This window comes from Callospermophilus lateralis, chromosome 3 (assembly GCF_048772815.1).
Source record: "Callospermophilus lateralis isolate mCalLat2 chromosome 3, mCalLat2.hap1, whole genome shotgun sequence".
Classification (NCBI taxonomy): domain Eukaryota; kingdom Metazoa; phylum Chordata; class Mammalia; order Rodentia; family Sciuridae; genus Callospermophilus; species Callospermophilus lateralis.
The window spans coordinates 32,416,602-32,433,472 of NC_135307.1; the positions used below are offsets into that span (position 1 = coordinate 32,416,602).

Here is a 16,871-nt window from a genome sequence, read left to right on the forward strand (position 1 = left end):
ATATTTGGAAATGTTAACACAGATGTATGTATGCTTATGCATTGTTTAACAATGGAAAGAATTCAAGCCATAGAAAAAATCAAGTATAAACAATTTCTCAAGCAGTTCAGTGAATAACAGTTGACCAGTCATTCAAAAGAGCTGATTTCTACTTCATAGCTACACAAAGAAAGCTTTCTACTAATGGAATGAACTGAACTTTCAAATCCAAGTTCTCCAACCAGCCTCAGAAAAGGTTCTGTAGACTACCAATAATAAAATAAGAAGCAAAAATGAATTCTATTTAAAATAGACCTGGATTTCTATGCAAGCTCTAACTTATCAATGAGGTGACTTGGAGTTACTTTTTTGAGCATGCTTCTTCATCTATAAAATATGATGTCAACCTCACTGAGTACTAGTAAGCAAGGAATACTGAGTTCTTCGAATATACTTGGCTTGACATAGTGCTGTTACAACTAATGGAAGCTACCATTATTTTACCTAACACAATACTAAAATCCTTCTGAAAAACTTATATTATTATTTTACAAATCAACAAAAACCTAGAATATTCGGGAACAGAAAATTACAGGGCTTACCAATCCTTACCAATAATTATGACATAATGATGCAAGGTATCATACTGTTCATAATGATTTAAAAAATAACAGTAATTATAGGACAAGATATTGCACTTTTTCTTTCATCATTCATACAGCAACCCAAAATGCCTTGTGGAAAGAAAAAAAAACACATATTCTCCTATATATATGTAAGTCCATTCTTTCAATCCATCATTTAGGGTAGTGATGAGTGATTTGAATTACCATATATACTATGAAAATAAAATATGAGTAAACCTACCTACATTGTAACTTATCTTGGACTATAGCTTGACAACTGATCTGCACAAACGCTGATCTTTTTACTCTATATTTTGACAGACAAGGTGCCTGAATCTGCTTTTAGTTCAATAAAAAGAAGCATTATCTTATTTGTCATAACTGAATAGACAAGAGCAATAATAAATTCTATAGTGAGTCAGATTCTTCTCAGTAGAATCTCAATGATAAAAGCAGACATTTCTCCCTAGGACTAAAATAAAATGAGTTACTAAAAATGTTTCTGTACCTTTAAAACATCTAAATCTAAATCTGATCTAAATAATTAAAAACTTAAATAGCCTCTAGAATGTACCATATAAATTGTAATTTATAAATGCCCTATTATGCTTTGTTTCAAGATAAGTAAAACCCAAGTTCTTCATCATTTGCCCAAAAAAGTTGTCACTATTCCTCTAAATTTCAAAATTTTTAAAAGTTAGCATTTATTTTGTAGTATTAAATTATAATATGTTGGGGGCTGTAGCTCAATGGTAGAGTGCTTGCCTAACACATGGTTTGATCCCCAGCACCACATTTTAAAAAAACAAAAACAAAATAAAGGTATTGTGTCCACCTACAACTAAAAATATATTTTAAAAAATTATAATATGTTATTATGGGGGGACTCTAGATATTTATCTCTTATAAATAATTATCAAGGATATAAATCTTATAGAACAAAAACTTATCCACTAACTCCCTTCTAAGACATTAATGAAGTAGAAATTTCAATTTTTTCACATAACAGCCAAACTTTAATACACGCATTTTTTTTTTCAATAGGGCTAAACAAATTAAAGGTTTAATTCTGTCCAGAGGAATTTAAGTTGTTAAAAGTGATTCTAGGGGCTGGGGTTGTGGGCTTAGTGGTTGAGCACTTATCTAGTGCGTGTGAAGCCCTGAGTTCGATCCTCAGCACCACATATAAATAAATAAATGAAAGTATTATGTCCAACTAAAAAATCAATATTAAAAAAAGTGATTCTATCACAGCTAGTCATAAAAAAGGAATTAAGTAAGTCCTGATACATACAACAACACAGTAAATGAAAGAAGTCACACACAAAAAGCCATGCATTATATAATTCCATTCATATGAAATGTTCAGAACAGAAAAATACATAGAGACAGAAAGACAACTATTAACTATTAGAGGCTGGCTGAACAAGGAAACGGACAGTATAATGGGTGCAGGCTTCTTTTTATGGTAATGAAATGTTCAGGAACTAAGATAGTGGTAATGGTGCACAACCTTGCAAATATACTAAAAACCAGTAAACTGGACATTATAGAAGGATAGATTTTAATGTCATGTAAGTTATGTCACAATAAAAAAAGAAAAAAATGTTAGTTACAAAAATATTAACCAAAGTTTCTCAGTGGCAGATATGTGAATTATTTTCTTCATATGTAACTATATTTTCTAACATAAATCATATTTTCCTCCCCTCTTCTAGATCATTCCCCAACAAATACAATATTATTTCTCTTACAAACTCTAAATCCTTCCTTTATCCCCACTTCCTCTGTAACTATCAATTTATTTATTTTTTAAGGCAATTATTTTATTTATTTATTTTTAATATTTATTGTTTAGTTTTCGGCAAACACAACATCTTTGTATATGGTGCTCAGGATCGAACCTGGGCCGCACGCATGTCAGGCGAGCACACTACCGCTTGAGCCACATCCCCAGCCCCTGTAACTATCGATTTAGGTCTTTATTCCCCCTTACAGAAATTCATTAAGAGTATTTTAGTCACTTTCTTTGATTCTTCTCCTGATTCTAAAATTGATTAATCCCACTTCATTAAAACTATGCCTTTCAAGGTTAGCAATACCCTGTACAATGTTAAATTCAGAAATCTTTGTATTGTTTTGAATAACCAATAAAAAAAAAATAAAATAAAATAAAATAAATAAATTCAATGGACAAGTCTCAGTCCTCATGTCCCTTGACCTATCAGCAACATTTAGCGAACCAGATAAATCCATTCTTGAAATGCTGAGACATAAGTCTCAGTTTTACTTCTATTTCATTAGTTGTTCCTTCTGTGTCTCCTGGACTTCTTAAAGTGAACAACTCAGGACTCAGTCCTTAAAATTTTTAATTTGTCTGCCTATACTCCTCCTTGTGTAGATCTCATACGGTTTTACGGCCCCACAATAAACATTCAGAAATTCCTGTAACTAGTTCCTCTATCTTCTACTCAACCTCTCCACAAATATTGGATGGCCTAAAGATCTGATCTTAGATAGGGAAGATATGGGTAAGGCTAGATGGGGACACTAAGTAAGTCCTTAGAAGTGAAGAAAAAGAGGACACACCCCCACATAATTAGATTTCTCCTGATAATCCTGAATTATGTTGACAAAAAGTGTGCCAATTAATCAATTAATTGTTAATCAACTAAAAGTTACTCCCTTATAAATCCAAGCCAGCCACCAAGACAACCAGGAGTACAAACAATAATTAATCCAGAACAAAAACTGCCACTAGGTGGTGCCAAACCACAGTCATGACCAAGAAGGAATTGGATCATGAGGCCAATCCATGTAAACTCAAAGCTAGCTAAACCATGATCTATGTTCTGGACTACTGCAATAATCTGGTTAACTGAGCTCTCTGCTTCAGCTTTTCCCCCTTTTAATATATTCTCATATTTTCAACATAGAAGCCACAGTAATTCTGTTAAAATGTAACATAATCCTTTAGTAGTTTCTCATCTCAGAATTAAAACTAACATCTTTAAAATGGCTTCCAAGACACTACACAATTTGGCCCTTCACTTATTTTGCACCAGCCACATTATTTCTCAGACTTGACAGGATGTTCCTACTTTACACCTTTTGCACTTGTTATTCCCTCTACATAAAAGAACCCCTAATCTCCTAGATACCCTGGAAGAACATTCCTTCTTCAGGTCTTTGCTCTAGTGAGTCTTCCCTCAAACACTCTATTAAAATTATAACTTCTCAAGCCCCCACAACTCCTCATCTTCTGCCTACAACATATGTACTGACTTATACATATGACTACATGTTAATAGTATGGAAGCCACACAAGGGTAGAAATTTTTGTCTGTTCACTGGTTTATTTCCAGTACTTGAAACAGTACCAGCAAAATCATAAGTACTCAGTGATATTTGTTAAATGGAAAAATGTTACATAATAAAAGTTATAAAATTAAATCAAAGTAGTATCATGCAGTGGTTAAGAGTAATTCAAAACTAGATTTCATTTATAGGATGCCACTTTGTAGCTTTGTGACCCTGGAAAAGTTTCCTTTAACTTCTAAGCCATAACGTGCTTACCTATAAAGTGATAACAACAGTAGTAACAACTTCAAATGCACGTAATGAATATTAACTGGGTAAATACATGTCAAGTGCTTAGAAGATGACCTAAACCCTGAGTTGACAAACTAAGGACCATGGAACCAAATCTGGCCACATTTGTAAAAGAAGTCTGAGTGTAGCACAGCCATGCCCTTCATTTATGTATTATTTATGGCTCCTTTCACTCTACGATGGCAAAACTGAGGTCACTGGGTAGCAAGAGAGACCACATGACCTACAAAGCTATCTGGCTCTTTCAGAGTAAGTTTGGTGATGCCTAACCTGGACAAAAGTATGCACTCAATGAATGTTGGATATCATTATCTATATTCATGTGTAGCTAGTTACAAGGATGGACTGCAACCTCAACTAGCCAGACTATAAAAATCTTGCCTGTATATGGGTACTTTCCAGATATAAAATAAGATAATGAAATATGACTCCTAAAAGCAGTGGTGCCAACCGTCTAAGATTATCTTCTAGTGTTAAGATCTTCTTCCAAAGGCTATATGTTATAGAAAGGGATACTACAACTCTTAAAGCAACTAATTCATCTTTAACTAAAAAAACAAAACAAAGAAAACTAAAAGAAAAAAAAGGTTTCCATACCATACAGTATATTTAGAGGTCTTTATTGTAATTCCAAAAAAGCTGAGTGACAGTAATAAACTTCCAAATACCAATAACAAAGTACACTTTTGAGAAATGGACTTCAATAAGATATCAAATTAATGGACAAATGTCATAATCCAGTGATCTATGTGCAACCTCATAAGCAAGCTTCATGATTAAAAATAAAAAAATCTTTCAGCCTATCTACCCACCCAATATCATCACCACAACTAAAATAATAATAATAGGTTATAACAGGATAGAAACAGGAAGACAGGTTTCTCATTCAATTCTGGTTCTTTGTTTCTATATAATCTTGGACAATCTCCACTTAAAAATGGAGATGATTTATCTGTCCTTTCATATTTGAAAATTAAAACTTAAACATGAAAATGTCTTAGTCAAAAACAAACTCTATAAAGTCCACAATATTTATTTACAATTGAATTGAGTAAGAAGGGAAAAAAAAAACACATATAATCAAACTTGCTATTCACAATCTGCTATAGAAAAGTACCATGTTGGAGACAAAGTTTCTCAGAAAATTCAATAGCAATTTATTTCTCTTTATAAGACATTATAGTTTCTGTAGTCAGGTAAGAGATGAAGCAGCTGGTATTTAGAAATAGAAAATGATAGTTTTACATACTGTTATTACTTAGTTGGGCTCAGTGCTCTAACCAACTTAAGAACAGTATAGGATTCTTAACTTCCCATCTCATCTGGGACACACATTTATAAAATTTCTCTTACCACATTTATTTTTCAAAACATGTATGCTTGAATTCAGTAAGGGAAAAGTACTTGTAATGCTGTATTATTATTATTATCCCAATAAATCATATTATTTAATGTTTCCTAAAAATAACCACATTTCATTATTACAAACTTGTAAAATGTAAATGATGCATTCCACAAATTCACCCTGGTCACCACAACATGTGTCACTATGCAGCATAATGTTCTTACCTTGTTCTTCACTTCCTTCCTTACAAAGACTAGAGCTCTGGCCCAGACTTAAACTGATATCATCAGACGTCTTAGCAGTGTCTGTATCTCCTAAAAGTTAAGAAAAACACATGAGGACACTGTATTAAAGTAAAGGCTTTAGTGTGTCAAAACCAAGAACCAATATCAGGAGTGTGGTAGACATCTATCAACTAAAGCAGTTTCTACACATCATGGATTTCAATAATGGAAGACGCACTGAAATACTATGGATTATCAGAGCACATAATTACTCTGAGAACAAAATTACATGGAAAGCTTCATAATATTAGCTAGTAAAACTATTTCTTCAAATAATAGATTTTAGCTGGGTGTGGTGGCACATGCCTGTAATCCCACAGGCTCAAGAGGCTGAGGCAGGAGGATCAAAAGTTCAAAGCCAGCCTCAGCAACTTAAGGAGGCCCTCAGCAATTTGGCAAGACAATCTCTCTAAATAAAAATACAAAGAAGGGCTGGGGATGTGGCTCAGTGGTTGAGTGCCCCTGGGTTCAATCCCTGGTACCTATATGTAGGAACAAATTATGTTACAACAATTTAAAACACAATAAATTTCCTTCCTTGGGAAAATAAGTAAACTAAATCATTGTAGGGCAAAAATAATATGAATTTATCTTAAATAGATGTGTAGAACATTTATTCTCATATTTAAATTTTTCACATCAAATTAGTTTTCCATGAACCTCACTTAGTATGTATTTTCTATCACCAAGGAAGTTTCTTACATATCAATAACTTATAATTTGTGCAATATAATTCAAATGGTCACTATGTTGAAATTTGGATGATGAAAAGATAACAATTTAAATCAAGCAATCTATTATGAGATAAATGACTTTAGCTCTAAGGTCAAAAATGACATTTGAATGTTTAGAACTATTATCTTTATTACCAACAAAAAAGTCAGAGGCAATGTTCAAGTTAGATCATGTCTACCTTTAATAGTTGCTGCTGTTCCAAGACGAGAGGAACCAGATCCAATCTGAAAACACAATATAAGGTAAATAAAACTAAATAATATGCTAGTAGTGTGTCCTTATCAATACAAACTTGCAAGATTATCAAACAAAATTATATCATCTAAACATGCTGTCACTTTTTATTAATATTAAAACACTGGACATGTGCTATCACAGCCACACAACCTGTTTTCTGCTGTATACACTGTGTTATCTTACAGGTGTGCCAAGATTCTGAATCCCTGTGCATGCTCAGGGCTGATGAAATTCCCAAGGCCAAATGCCTCCAATATCAAGCAATTTGTATCATACAGTTATTATCATTTTTTATGTTGTATCATGACATGCTAGTGTTATAATAAACAAAAGCAAAACCAGGCACTGAGTCTACATGGAATAAATTCAAGGATAGTTTGGAGGGACAAAACCCATTAACATATGCTACAAAAAGCAACATAAATCTTACTGCCCAATTGTTAGTGTATCGATATATAATTTCCTTAGTTCCAGAAAAGAAGTAAGTATGGTTATAACATTTAAAAAGAATAAAAATCTAAAGCATGCATCTACAATAAGTGAATTTTTAGCACAACTATAATTAGAAAATTTAAATGTGATTGCTGAGCTTTCAGAGTGCTTATTTTCAAGATGGTGTAATATTTCTCTAAAATTTCACAGCCATTATTTATTATACTACCATAAAAATCATATAAACAAATATCACAAATTGTACAAACATAGTGAGGAAACCAAATACAACAACATCAACAAGTCTTAGCAACTCTTCTTTTCAACTTTTTTTTTTAAAAAAAAACTTTTTTAAAGGGATTCAAAGAAGAAAACTGTTAAGCAAATTTAACATTGTAAAATAAAATTCAAAACATCACACAGGGCTGGGATTGTGGCTCAGTGGTGGGGTGCATGTGTGAGGTACTGGGTTCAATCCTCAGCACCACAAAAAACTATAACTCTTTAGGTCAAAACATAGGTTAATACTGTTTTTGAAGAGGCAGGATTTTCTTGATCTGGATGGCCACTGAACGGGTGTATACAGATGTAAAACCACATTGAGCTGTACGCTCAAGATGTATACTATGCTGCAGAAGCTATGGCAGTGAAAAAGTAAATAAAAACAGGCATATAGAGGGGCTCGGACTGTGGCTCAGTAGCAGAACACTTGCCTTGTATGTATGAGGCACTGGGTTTAATTCTCAGCACTACATGAAAATAAATAAATAAAATGAAAGTATTTAAGAAATAGGTATATACAGATGAAAATACTAAAAAACTCTGTATATAGCCAATAAAAAATAAGTTTTATAATATTTCTAAGCTGTTTTTTAAGCTTGACTCTCCTAGTATTTTAGAATTTCTTTCTTTTTTTTAAAAAAAAGAGAGAGAGGTAGAGAGAGAGAGAGAGAATTTTCTTTAATATTTATTTTTTAGTTATCGGCGGGCACAACATCTTTGTTTGTATGTGGTGCTGAGGATCGAACCCGGGCCGCACGCATTCCAGGCAAGCGCGCTACCGCTTGAGCCACAACCCCAGCCCCTCTACTTTCAATTAAACATAAAAGGTACTATAATTGGCCAGAAGGGAAAAAGTCTAAAAACTATTTTACTACAAAAGAAGTTTCATTCTTACCATACTAGCTAGACAAGTTACAGAAATAACATATATCATCTACTAGAATTATAAACACATAACTTCCTAGACAGAAATTCAAAAATAAATAACAATCAAGTACAGTGGCATAAGCCTATAATCCCAGTGGCTCAGGAGGCTGAGGCAGGAAGATAGCAAGATAGCAAGTTCAAAGGCAGCTTCCGCAACTTAGCAAGGCCCTAAGCAACTTAGTGAGAACCAGCGTAAACATAAAAAATAAAAGAGCTAGGGATGTGGCTCAGTGGGTTCAATCTCTGGTACCAAAAAAATAAAAAAGCAAACAAAAACTCAGCACACCCTTCTAGGAACTTAAATGTTAAAAACTTTTTTTTTTTTTTTTTTGGAGATAGGATCCCACTACATTGTCCTGGCTCTCCTTGAACTCACTATTCTCCTGTCCCCAGCAGCTAGAATTACACAGAACAGGCATGCGCCACTACACCTGACTCCTCAAGACCTTTTGGAATATGGGCTTTCGTCATTTGCTCACAACCTCAAAGTGTTCCCCTTTTTCTCCTTTAACACGCTCCCCACTTTAATCAGATGTCAGTCACGCATCTTTTCACCTGTGAGCAGTGGGCCCAGTCCCTGTCTAGAGGGAGGTACATAAGCTAGTTCTGGTCAATGAATGAAACAGGGAGTCTGCTGGAGGGCTTCAGGAAGAGATTCTTATAAGTCTAAGAAGAGGACCAAGAATTCTTGAACAGCGTCTTGACTGAAGCTGTTATGCTGATCCTACAGCCCTGGGAAAAGGCCTAGAGAACTATGGAAATGCCAACCCAGAGGCTCAGCATTACTGAGATGCTGAACAAATGCCACAAATGTCAAACACCTCCAGATTTAGAAGACAACACAAACTCATATTTCTCTACGATAGTATAAGTTTGGTATTCTATTATTTGCTGATACCATGGTAGTAATATTTTATTCTTCATCCTTTTCTGTATTATTTAAGCTACTCCCAAATAGCAAAGAATCATGACTAAACAACAGGTGATCAAGAATATAAAATACTATATCTAAATGCAATTCATCCCTCAAAGGGTCACTTTGGAAAAACTCAATGGCATTAACATTCATGATACATTCGGTAAAGAGAAGTGAGTTCAAAATAACAAGCACATTAGAACTCCATTTTGTTGTAAAAGTTTTCTTATTTATATACAATATCATGAATGATTTTAATTTTCTTGTTTATCCTCATTTGTTAAATTTTCTAAGAATGAAAAGAAAAAAATTAAGAAAAATAGTAACTTCCTATACTTGAGGGTGAAGTTCTTTATTCAAATGATTTTCATAAACTGAAATATTGTAATGTTTCTTCCCTGTGGTAAGTGCCATAGGAAAGGTCGAGGAAGGATTATACATTTAAGACAAAAGGGTACTTACAACTAGAGAGTGTTTCAGGTAAGGCCACCTCCCCAGGAATCTTTGCCTTTCTCTCTATCTGAAAATAATAAATTTTCCTTGGAAGTAATCCCTTTTTCTGCACCATTATGATGGCAATTACTCTGTAAAAGGACTTTGTACTTAATTCCTTGGCAGTATTTACATTTATAACTTTAGTTATATCATAGGTCTCAATCTCTTTGGGGATTAAGGCCTATTCCTCACACCAAATAAAATGCTTTGAATATTATCAGATACCAAAATATTGAAGAAAAACAAGTGACTAAAAGGAAAGAGGAAGGTAAGGGGAAAATAAAAAAGGCAAAGGAAATGGAAGGCAGAAGATAGAAGGGAGCAAAGCAGAGGTAGCGAAAGGGAAAAAATGATAACAATGACTAAAGATAACAGCCACTATATACAAAGAGCTCATGATCTGGTACAGAAGGCATTTACATAATAATTATGACTACGTGTAATAAATGCTACAGAATAAAACGTACCATAAACAGTACGTCCATAATGGGAGTACCTCCACCAATATATAAAAAGCCTGACTACTTCACTCCAGCTTCTCTAAAGGGTAACAACAATTACATTCACCCTATTTTTCATTATAATACAACATGAAATCACTAAAACCCAAAAAGCATGATAGCCTCCAATATTTGCACATTTTAATTTAAAAGTTACTATTTTAAGGAAAACCAAAGGCTGTGTTATGTGCAAATGTGCTTTAATTATATTCAGGAGGGGACTCCTTCCCTAAAGGAAGTACAAGTTCCAACAAAAATGAGGCCAAGGTCAGAGTATCCAAAGGTGGCTGGCCATTGCTGTGCCTTTTCACCTTCCCTATTGCAAAAATTAACAAAGGTGTGACTCTCCAAAATACTGTTGGAAAAATGTAGAATAACTTCCTGCAATAATCTGACATTACTTTACTTTTCCAAGTAAGAAGAAAGGCTAGGGTTAATTAAGATTACAAAACATGTAGCCATCTTTAGAGATTAAGTCATTTCATTCTATAAAAAGCAACTGAGGAAAGCAAAAAGTCAACAAAAAATAGGATCAAGGATAGTAACACTATTCTTCAAAAAAGTATTATAAAACTTGAAACTTGTTATGGAAAGATAACATATATTCTATATTATACTCAATCACAACTAAAACTGTCACTAAAATTCATTCATTTGAATTTTAAATCATAAACACAGGCAAAACTTCTATCAAAATAGAAAATAAAGCTCTATTCAAGATTTTGACTCATAGAATATCATGTTTTCATAATATTGTTCTCAGATAGTCTACTTATTTGTTAAATGAGGAGCCAAGTCCAATCCTACTTCTAAGGTTTTATTATCTATATACATATTTAGTAATCATTAATTGAAAGTCAGCTGTGTACAGGCAATATACTAAACAGTGAAAAAAAAAGGAAAATATACCCTATCGAGGCTTATAAACTGCCATATACTATCATATGCCAAAAAACTAAGTGCTATAAGTAATAAGTGCTCCATCTACAAGACAATGGGCCAACACCACAGGTCTTTGAAAATCTTGAGCAATAGAATGTGGTTACAAGAAGAGTTAGAGTTAGGCCAGAAAAGAACATCTAAATCTCCCTCCACGACAGTGTGTGAGAGGGAGGAAAGTGGTTTCAGTCATCAAATTGTATATGAAACAATAGGAATGCTGGAATGAGAATCAGGAATTGAGGGCTAGCCTAGACCCTAACAGAAATCAGCTGTTTCTTCTACATAATAAAAGGTCTGACACAATGACCACTAAACCCCACAACTACAAAACGTTCTATTATAAAAAGTTTCTCTCAAAGTTTACTTCACTTCAGGTAGTGAAGTCATCTGCAGAAAAGGCAAGCAGGAGTGACTGGGACTTGGCTTGAGCAGGAGATGTTTAGGACAAGTGAGAGAAGTGTATTAGCAAAATCAAGGTTAGACATAATGAGAGTACAACAGGCTGCTGCCAAGGTTGGAGAAAACACTTTCAGAATTACTATCCTAAGCTAAAAGTAAAAGCTACACAGCAGAAATAAATTAAAACTGCCACCAGCAGATCTGCGTACTACTTCAAGTTAATGAATTCTATCTTAACATATATCAATACACTGAGATTTGGGGATAAGTTCTTTCTTTCTGTTTTTCTTTCCTTTCGTTGTTCTTTTTTTTTTTAATGTTAAAACTAAGGATAACCACTGACGACTAAGATGGAGCAAGCTAGAAGCTAAATTTCCCAAGGCTTTTGCTACAATACAATCAAAACTACACATACTTATCCATGTGAAGAGATTTAAAAATAAGAATATTAATACATTACTAATAAATAATCAAAACAATAATTAGAAAGATAAACATCAACTATTATACACATAAGAATAATTAAGACTACCATCAGGAGGAGAAAAAAAAGGCAAAATAATACAGCATAGGTTCCTACCTGGTTGCTTGGATCTAGACCAGCATAAGAATTTCTTGAACTGCAACCAACTGGAGGTGTGGCCTCCCGAATGAATTCAGACATTTCAATCCCTCCACCAGGATCACTATGCAAGAAAAAAATTAGAAAGAGAGAATAACTATCATTATTCTGACACCAATTATTTTATCTTTGTTTAAGTTATATCTTTTTCTATAAAATTAAGAGGTTCTGAGTTTTAAGAGGGGGGGAAAAAAAGTAAAGAATGATCACCCTTCATTTATAAAAATTCCCCAAACAGGAACTATTTAATAACCACATCACTATTTGAAAATATTTTAAATTCTTTTACCCAAGCTGTCTATATCCAATCCAACATTAGAAACTGGCCTTAATTGCAATAATAGCATACTAAATATTTTATGATATGTGACATAAAAATCACTGTAACAAAGAAATGATTGCCTGTTGTTTCCCAAGAACAAAGAGAAGTTAGTCAACTGTAAAAATGGAAAGTAATCAGATAATCACATTAGCTGATGTCTCCACGTGAGAAGTCTAAGCTGTATGACACAGCGATGAATGAACAAGACAAGAGTCATACTGGTTAAGCTCTATCTCCATTTTTAAAGTACAGAAATTAACAAGGATCTGATTGTTTTAAGAACTGGAAATCTAAGATTTTAGATGTGTATATGTTGAGTTAGAAGGCACAAGTCAAAAAAATAAAATAAAATGATGCTGTGCAGTAACAAGTCTTAGAAAGTCCAAAAAAAAAAAAGTACTAGGATCAAAGAGCTGTGGCAAGTCATAGAGAATACTTAGGGAAAATGGGAACTTCACACCAATTTCAAAAGTTTTAGAAATGTTAGTTTCCTCAGGACCAGAACTCTTAGAGCAACTCATGATCCTGTTTTTTACCCAAAGGTTTTTTTGCTCATTCTACCTTGCCATTAACAGAGTATCAATAATTTTTTTAGCTATTATTATCAGGATAAAATTTCCAAGATATAGGCTGGACATTACAATGGATATAAACTACCTTGCCACCTAGGATCTAATTCAACCTCCTCATATACAAAAAGAAACCCCAAATTCTCCTAGGGATTTGAATAATGTTGATCCTACCTCCTCATATTTAGGGGCACACTCTACTGGATAAAATAAATCAGCATATCCCAGTCTTCTGATCACTGAGATTAGTTCTAGAATAAACATAAATCCCAACTCAGGCTAGTATGAATCAGGTCAGGAATGTTCTATTGTTGACAGAGAAAATTTCTCTACACCTACAAGCCTTGATGCTGCGATATAAAGCCTGGAGCTGCTGCAGCCATCTTACAACCATGAGGTAGAATTTAACTAACAGCAAAGAGCAGAGCCTGGCTAAAAAAGAAGCAGTGTCATGACTGTTTGAAACTCTGCATCCTGACATATCTGAAGATATCCCTTACATATAGACTTTTCAGTAACATGTACCATAAATTCCCTTAAGCCTGTTTGGGTAGAGTATTCTGTTGCAATCAAAAAATATAAGCTAAAAAGAATTTGTTTGCAAGCATACCTTTCATTAAAGTATTTATCAATATAGCAGTATAAATTATAGTGTTTTTATTATTAAATATCTCATACCTATAATGTCCCTGTTTGCTTAAAGGGTTCCTAAATTCTAGGCATTTGACCATAGTCAGCTAGTTGACATCCAATGGTGAAAATTAGTTTTCTAACTTGCTATTCATTGATAAAAATAAGACACATTATGGCTGAGGTTACAGCTCAGTGATAGAGCACTTACCTAGCATTTTGACACACCGGGTTCGATCCTCAGCACCACATAAAAAAATAAACAAATAAAATGAAGGTATAAAAAAAATATATTGGAACCTGGTTACAAAAGTTAATGGCCAGGAGCTGGGGTTGTGGCTTACTGGTAGAGCATTCACCTAGCACGGGCAAGGTCCTGGGTTCAATCCTCAGCACCACATATAAATAAATAAAATAAAGGTATTGTGTCCAACTACATAATTAAAAAAAAAAAAGTTAATGACCACAGTGCAAAACTGCTCATGTATTGTAAGAAAAGTGGAATATGTTCAAGTTTTTAGCTGTGAGGTATTAACTCATAAGGTTCTGAACTGAACAAAACTTAAATGTGTACATGAGGCAGCTGCTACCACACTGAGTTAGTTAGTGACGAGAAAGAACCAGCAATGTTACTCCTATTTCTGCAGGAATGCTTCCTCTAAATCAGACCCAAAGAAAACAGAAGATGGAAGTCACAGTAAAGACCGAAGGATAAAATACTCAGTACCACAGAAAGAACAGAAAGCCCTCATCTTGCCTTGTTTCGTTTTGTTGATGTATAACTCACATATAATTCACTAATTTAAATTGTACAATTCAAGGGTTTTTAGTATCTTCATTAAGTTATGAGATCATCACCATAGTTAACTTTAGAACATTCTATAATTTTATCACTTCTAAAACAAATTCCTTTAGTTATTATTCCTCTACTCTTTCCATCCTCCCTAGGCAACCACTAATCTAATTTCTGTCTCTATAGATTTGCCCATTCTGGATATCATCATATCAATGGAATTACATAGTATATATTTTTCATGACTGGCTTAGGTTAGTAAGGAATTTAAACATATGTTTCAAGGTTCATTCACATTGCAGCATATATCAGCACTTTGTTTCTTTTTATCTTTTTATGTCAAAGTCACATTTTACTGTATGAGTAGACCATATTTTGTTTATCCAGTCACAGGGTGGACAGTCCTACCCACTTTCATACATCACTTCTGAGAGCAAATCCAAGTGATTACAATGCAAATGTGAAGTTATTATTAATAACAAACAAAATTAAGTATTTGCTAGTTGCTTAATATATCCCAGTGAGAGGAGATCCTACTTTATTTGTGCTTTCTGATTAAAAAGTCTTTCCTAAAATTCAAATATAAGTACTATTATCTTCATTTTACAAATGAAAAAACTGAACACTACAGATGTAAAATTTGCCTCTGGTCTCAGAGGAGTGAACAACATAAACTGGGTCACTGGCATATGAGGGTCAAGTGGCAAGGGAGGGTACAAATAATACTTAGCACTCTACAGTGTATTAATATATCTGTATTCCTTCCTTTCTTTCCTTCCCTGCCTTCCTCCACACACCTGAATATAGTTACTTATAACCAACAGACACACTAAAATAAGGTTTCAATAGCAGATCTATAAAACTCTAAGCCCCTGCTCTTTCTAAGAAATCATACTGCTCTTCAACATACTTATAAGTTCTCTCTCAAGGTCAAAACTAAAAAGTAACACCATTATCTAGAATAGATAGAATAGAGATTTGGGGGTGAGGGGGGCATACCAGGGATTGAACTCCAAGGCAATCGCCCACTGAGCCACATGCCCAGCCCTATTTTGTATTTTATTTAGAGACAGGGTCTCACTGAGTTGCTTAGCGCCTCGCTTTTTGCTGAGTCTGGCTTTGAACTTGCGATCCTCCTGTCTCAGCCTCCCAAGCCACTGGGATTACAGGCGTGCACCAAACCGTACCTGCCAGAATAGAGATCTTAACCTTAGCCCTACTCAGGACACATAATCCTTGACTGTGGAGGACTGACTGTGCATTGTAGGATGGCTAGCAGCATCCCTGGCCTTTACCCTACAGATGCCAAAGGCATCCCCCAGTAGTGACAACTGAAAATGTCTCCAAACATTGTCAAAGGTCTCCTGAAGGATAAAATCACCCCCAGGTCAGGTACGTTGATCTAGAACTAACACTGGTCAATGGTCAACTTTGAAAAACAGGGGGTAGGGAGCATTAAAACAACAAAAATGATTAAGGCAAAAAATGGACAGCTCTTTTATTTTTTAAAAAAAATCCTCCAGCAAAATTTCTATATTCCACTCTTCTCTACAAATGCAGAAGCAGAACTTTCAGTCACACTATAGAGATTCTAAGTATAGCTAAACACATAAAATGACTGAGTAAGAGTTTTCTTTTATTAGCAAGACTTGCAGGTTTTTAGAAATGGAGATTTCAGCACATACCTGGAAAGTATGGTAGTTTACAATTCTCACAGAAGCAAAGTGGTCTACTGCAGTAAGCAATACACCAAATTCAGGGAATCTCTACCTTTATGCCTTAATTTCCCCATCTGTTAAAAAAGAAAAAACCAGGTACAGGGAAAGGCAGAAAAGTAGAAGGGGTCTAATCTGAATTACAGAGGAAATTTTACAAACTAATTTGTTTATTATTAGTATCATATTAATTGCTATGTTCAGACTTTGATCAGAAACTTCACAGTACCATTACAGTACTAAATTTACAAATCTAATCTAGATTATAATGATGCATATGAAGTATGAATAGATAAAACAAAGTCCCTAAACAGAATAAATCTCCCTCAGAAAACTCAGCCTAAAATTCAGCTTCTTATAATTTAAATGGATCTTTGGTTTACAAGGCATTGTTATATTACAAGCAGTGCTGCCATGAGAAAAGAGAAAAAGCATTCAAATTCTTAAATTCAATTGCTGACTTTCTCTTCTGAAGCATTAAAAATGTAACAGAAAAAGTCTCTGATTCT

General features: G+C 34.1%; 1 protein-coding gene across 6 annotated transcripts in view; it reads right to left on the reverse strand.

The window, feature by feature from the left end:
• Window positions 1-16,871, reverse strand: part of Pcnx1 (pecanex 1) — a 151,801-nt gene that overhangs the window by 104,874 nt on the left and 30,056 nt on the right. For 5 of the 6 annotated variants that reach the window (XM_076849935.2, XM_076849934.2, XM_076849932.2 and 2 more), the window contains exons 3-5: window positions 12,292-12,397; window positions 6,760-6,805; window positions 5,787-5,876 (exon numbers count right to left, since the gene is read on the reverse strand). In XM_076849935.2, the coding sequence (XP_076706050.1) occupies window positions 5,787-5,876; window positions 6,760-6,805; window positions 12,292-12,397 (242 nt within the window). Of the gene's footprint in view, window positions 1-5,786; window positions 5,877-6,759; window positions 6,806-12,291; window positions 12,398-16,332; window positions 16,427-16,871 lie in introns of those variants that run through there. The other variant, XM_077109130.1, reaches the window with a different exon arrangement.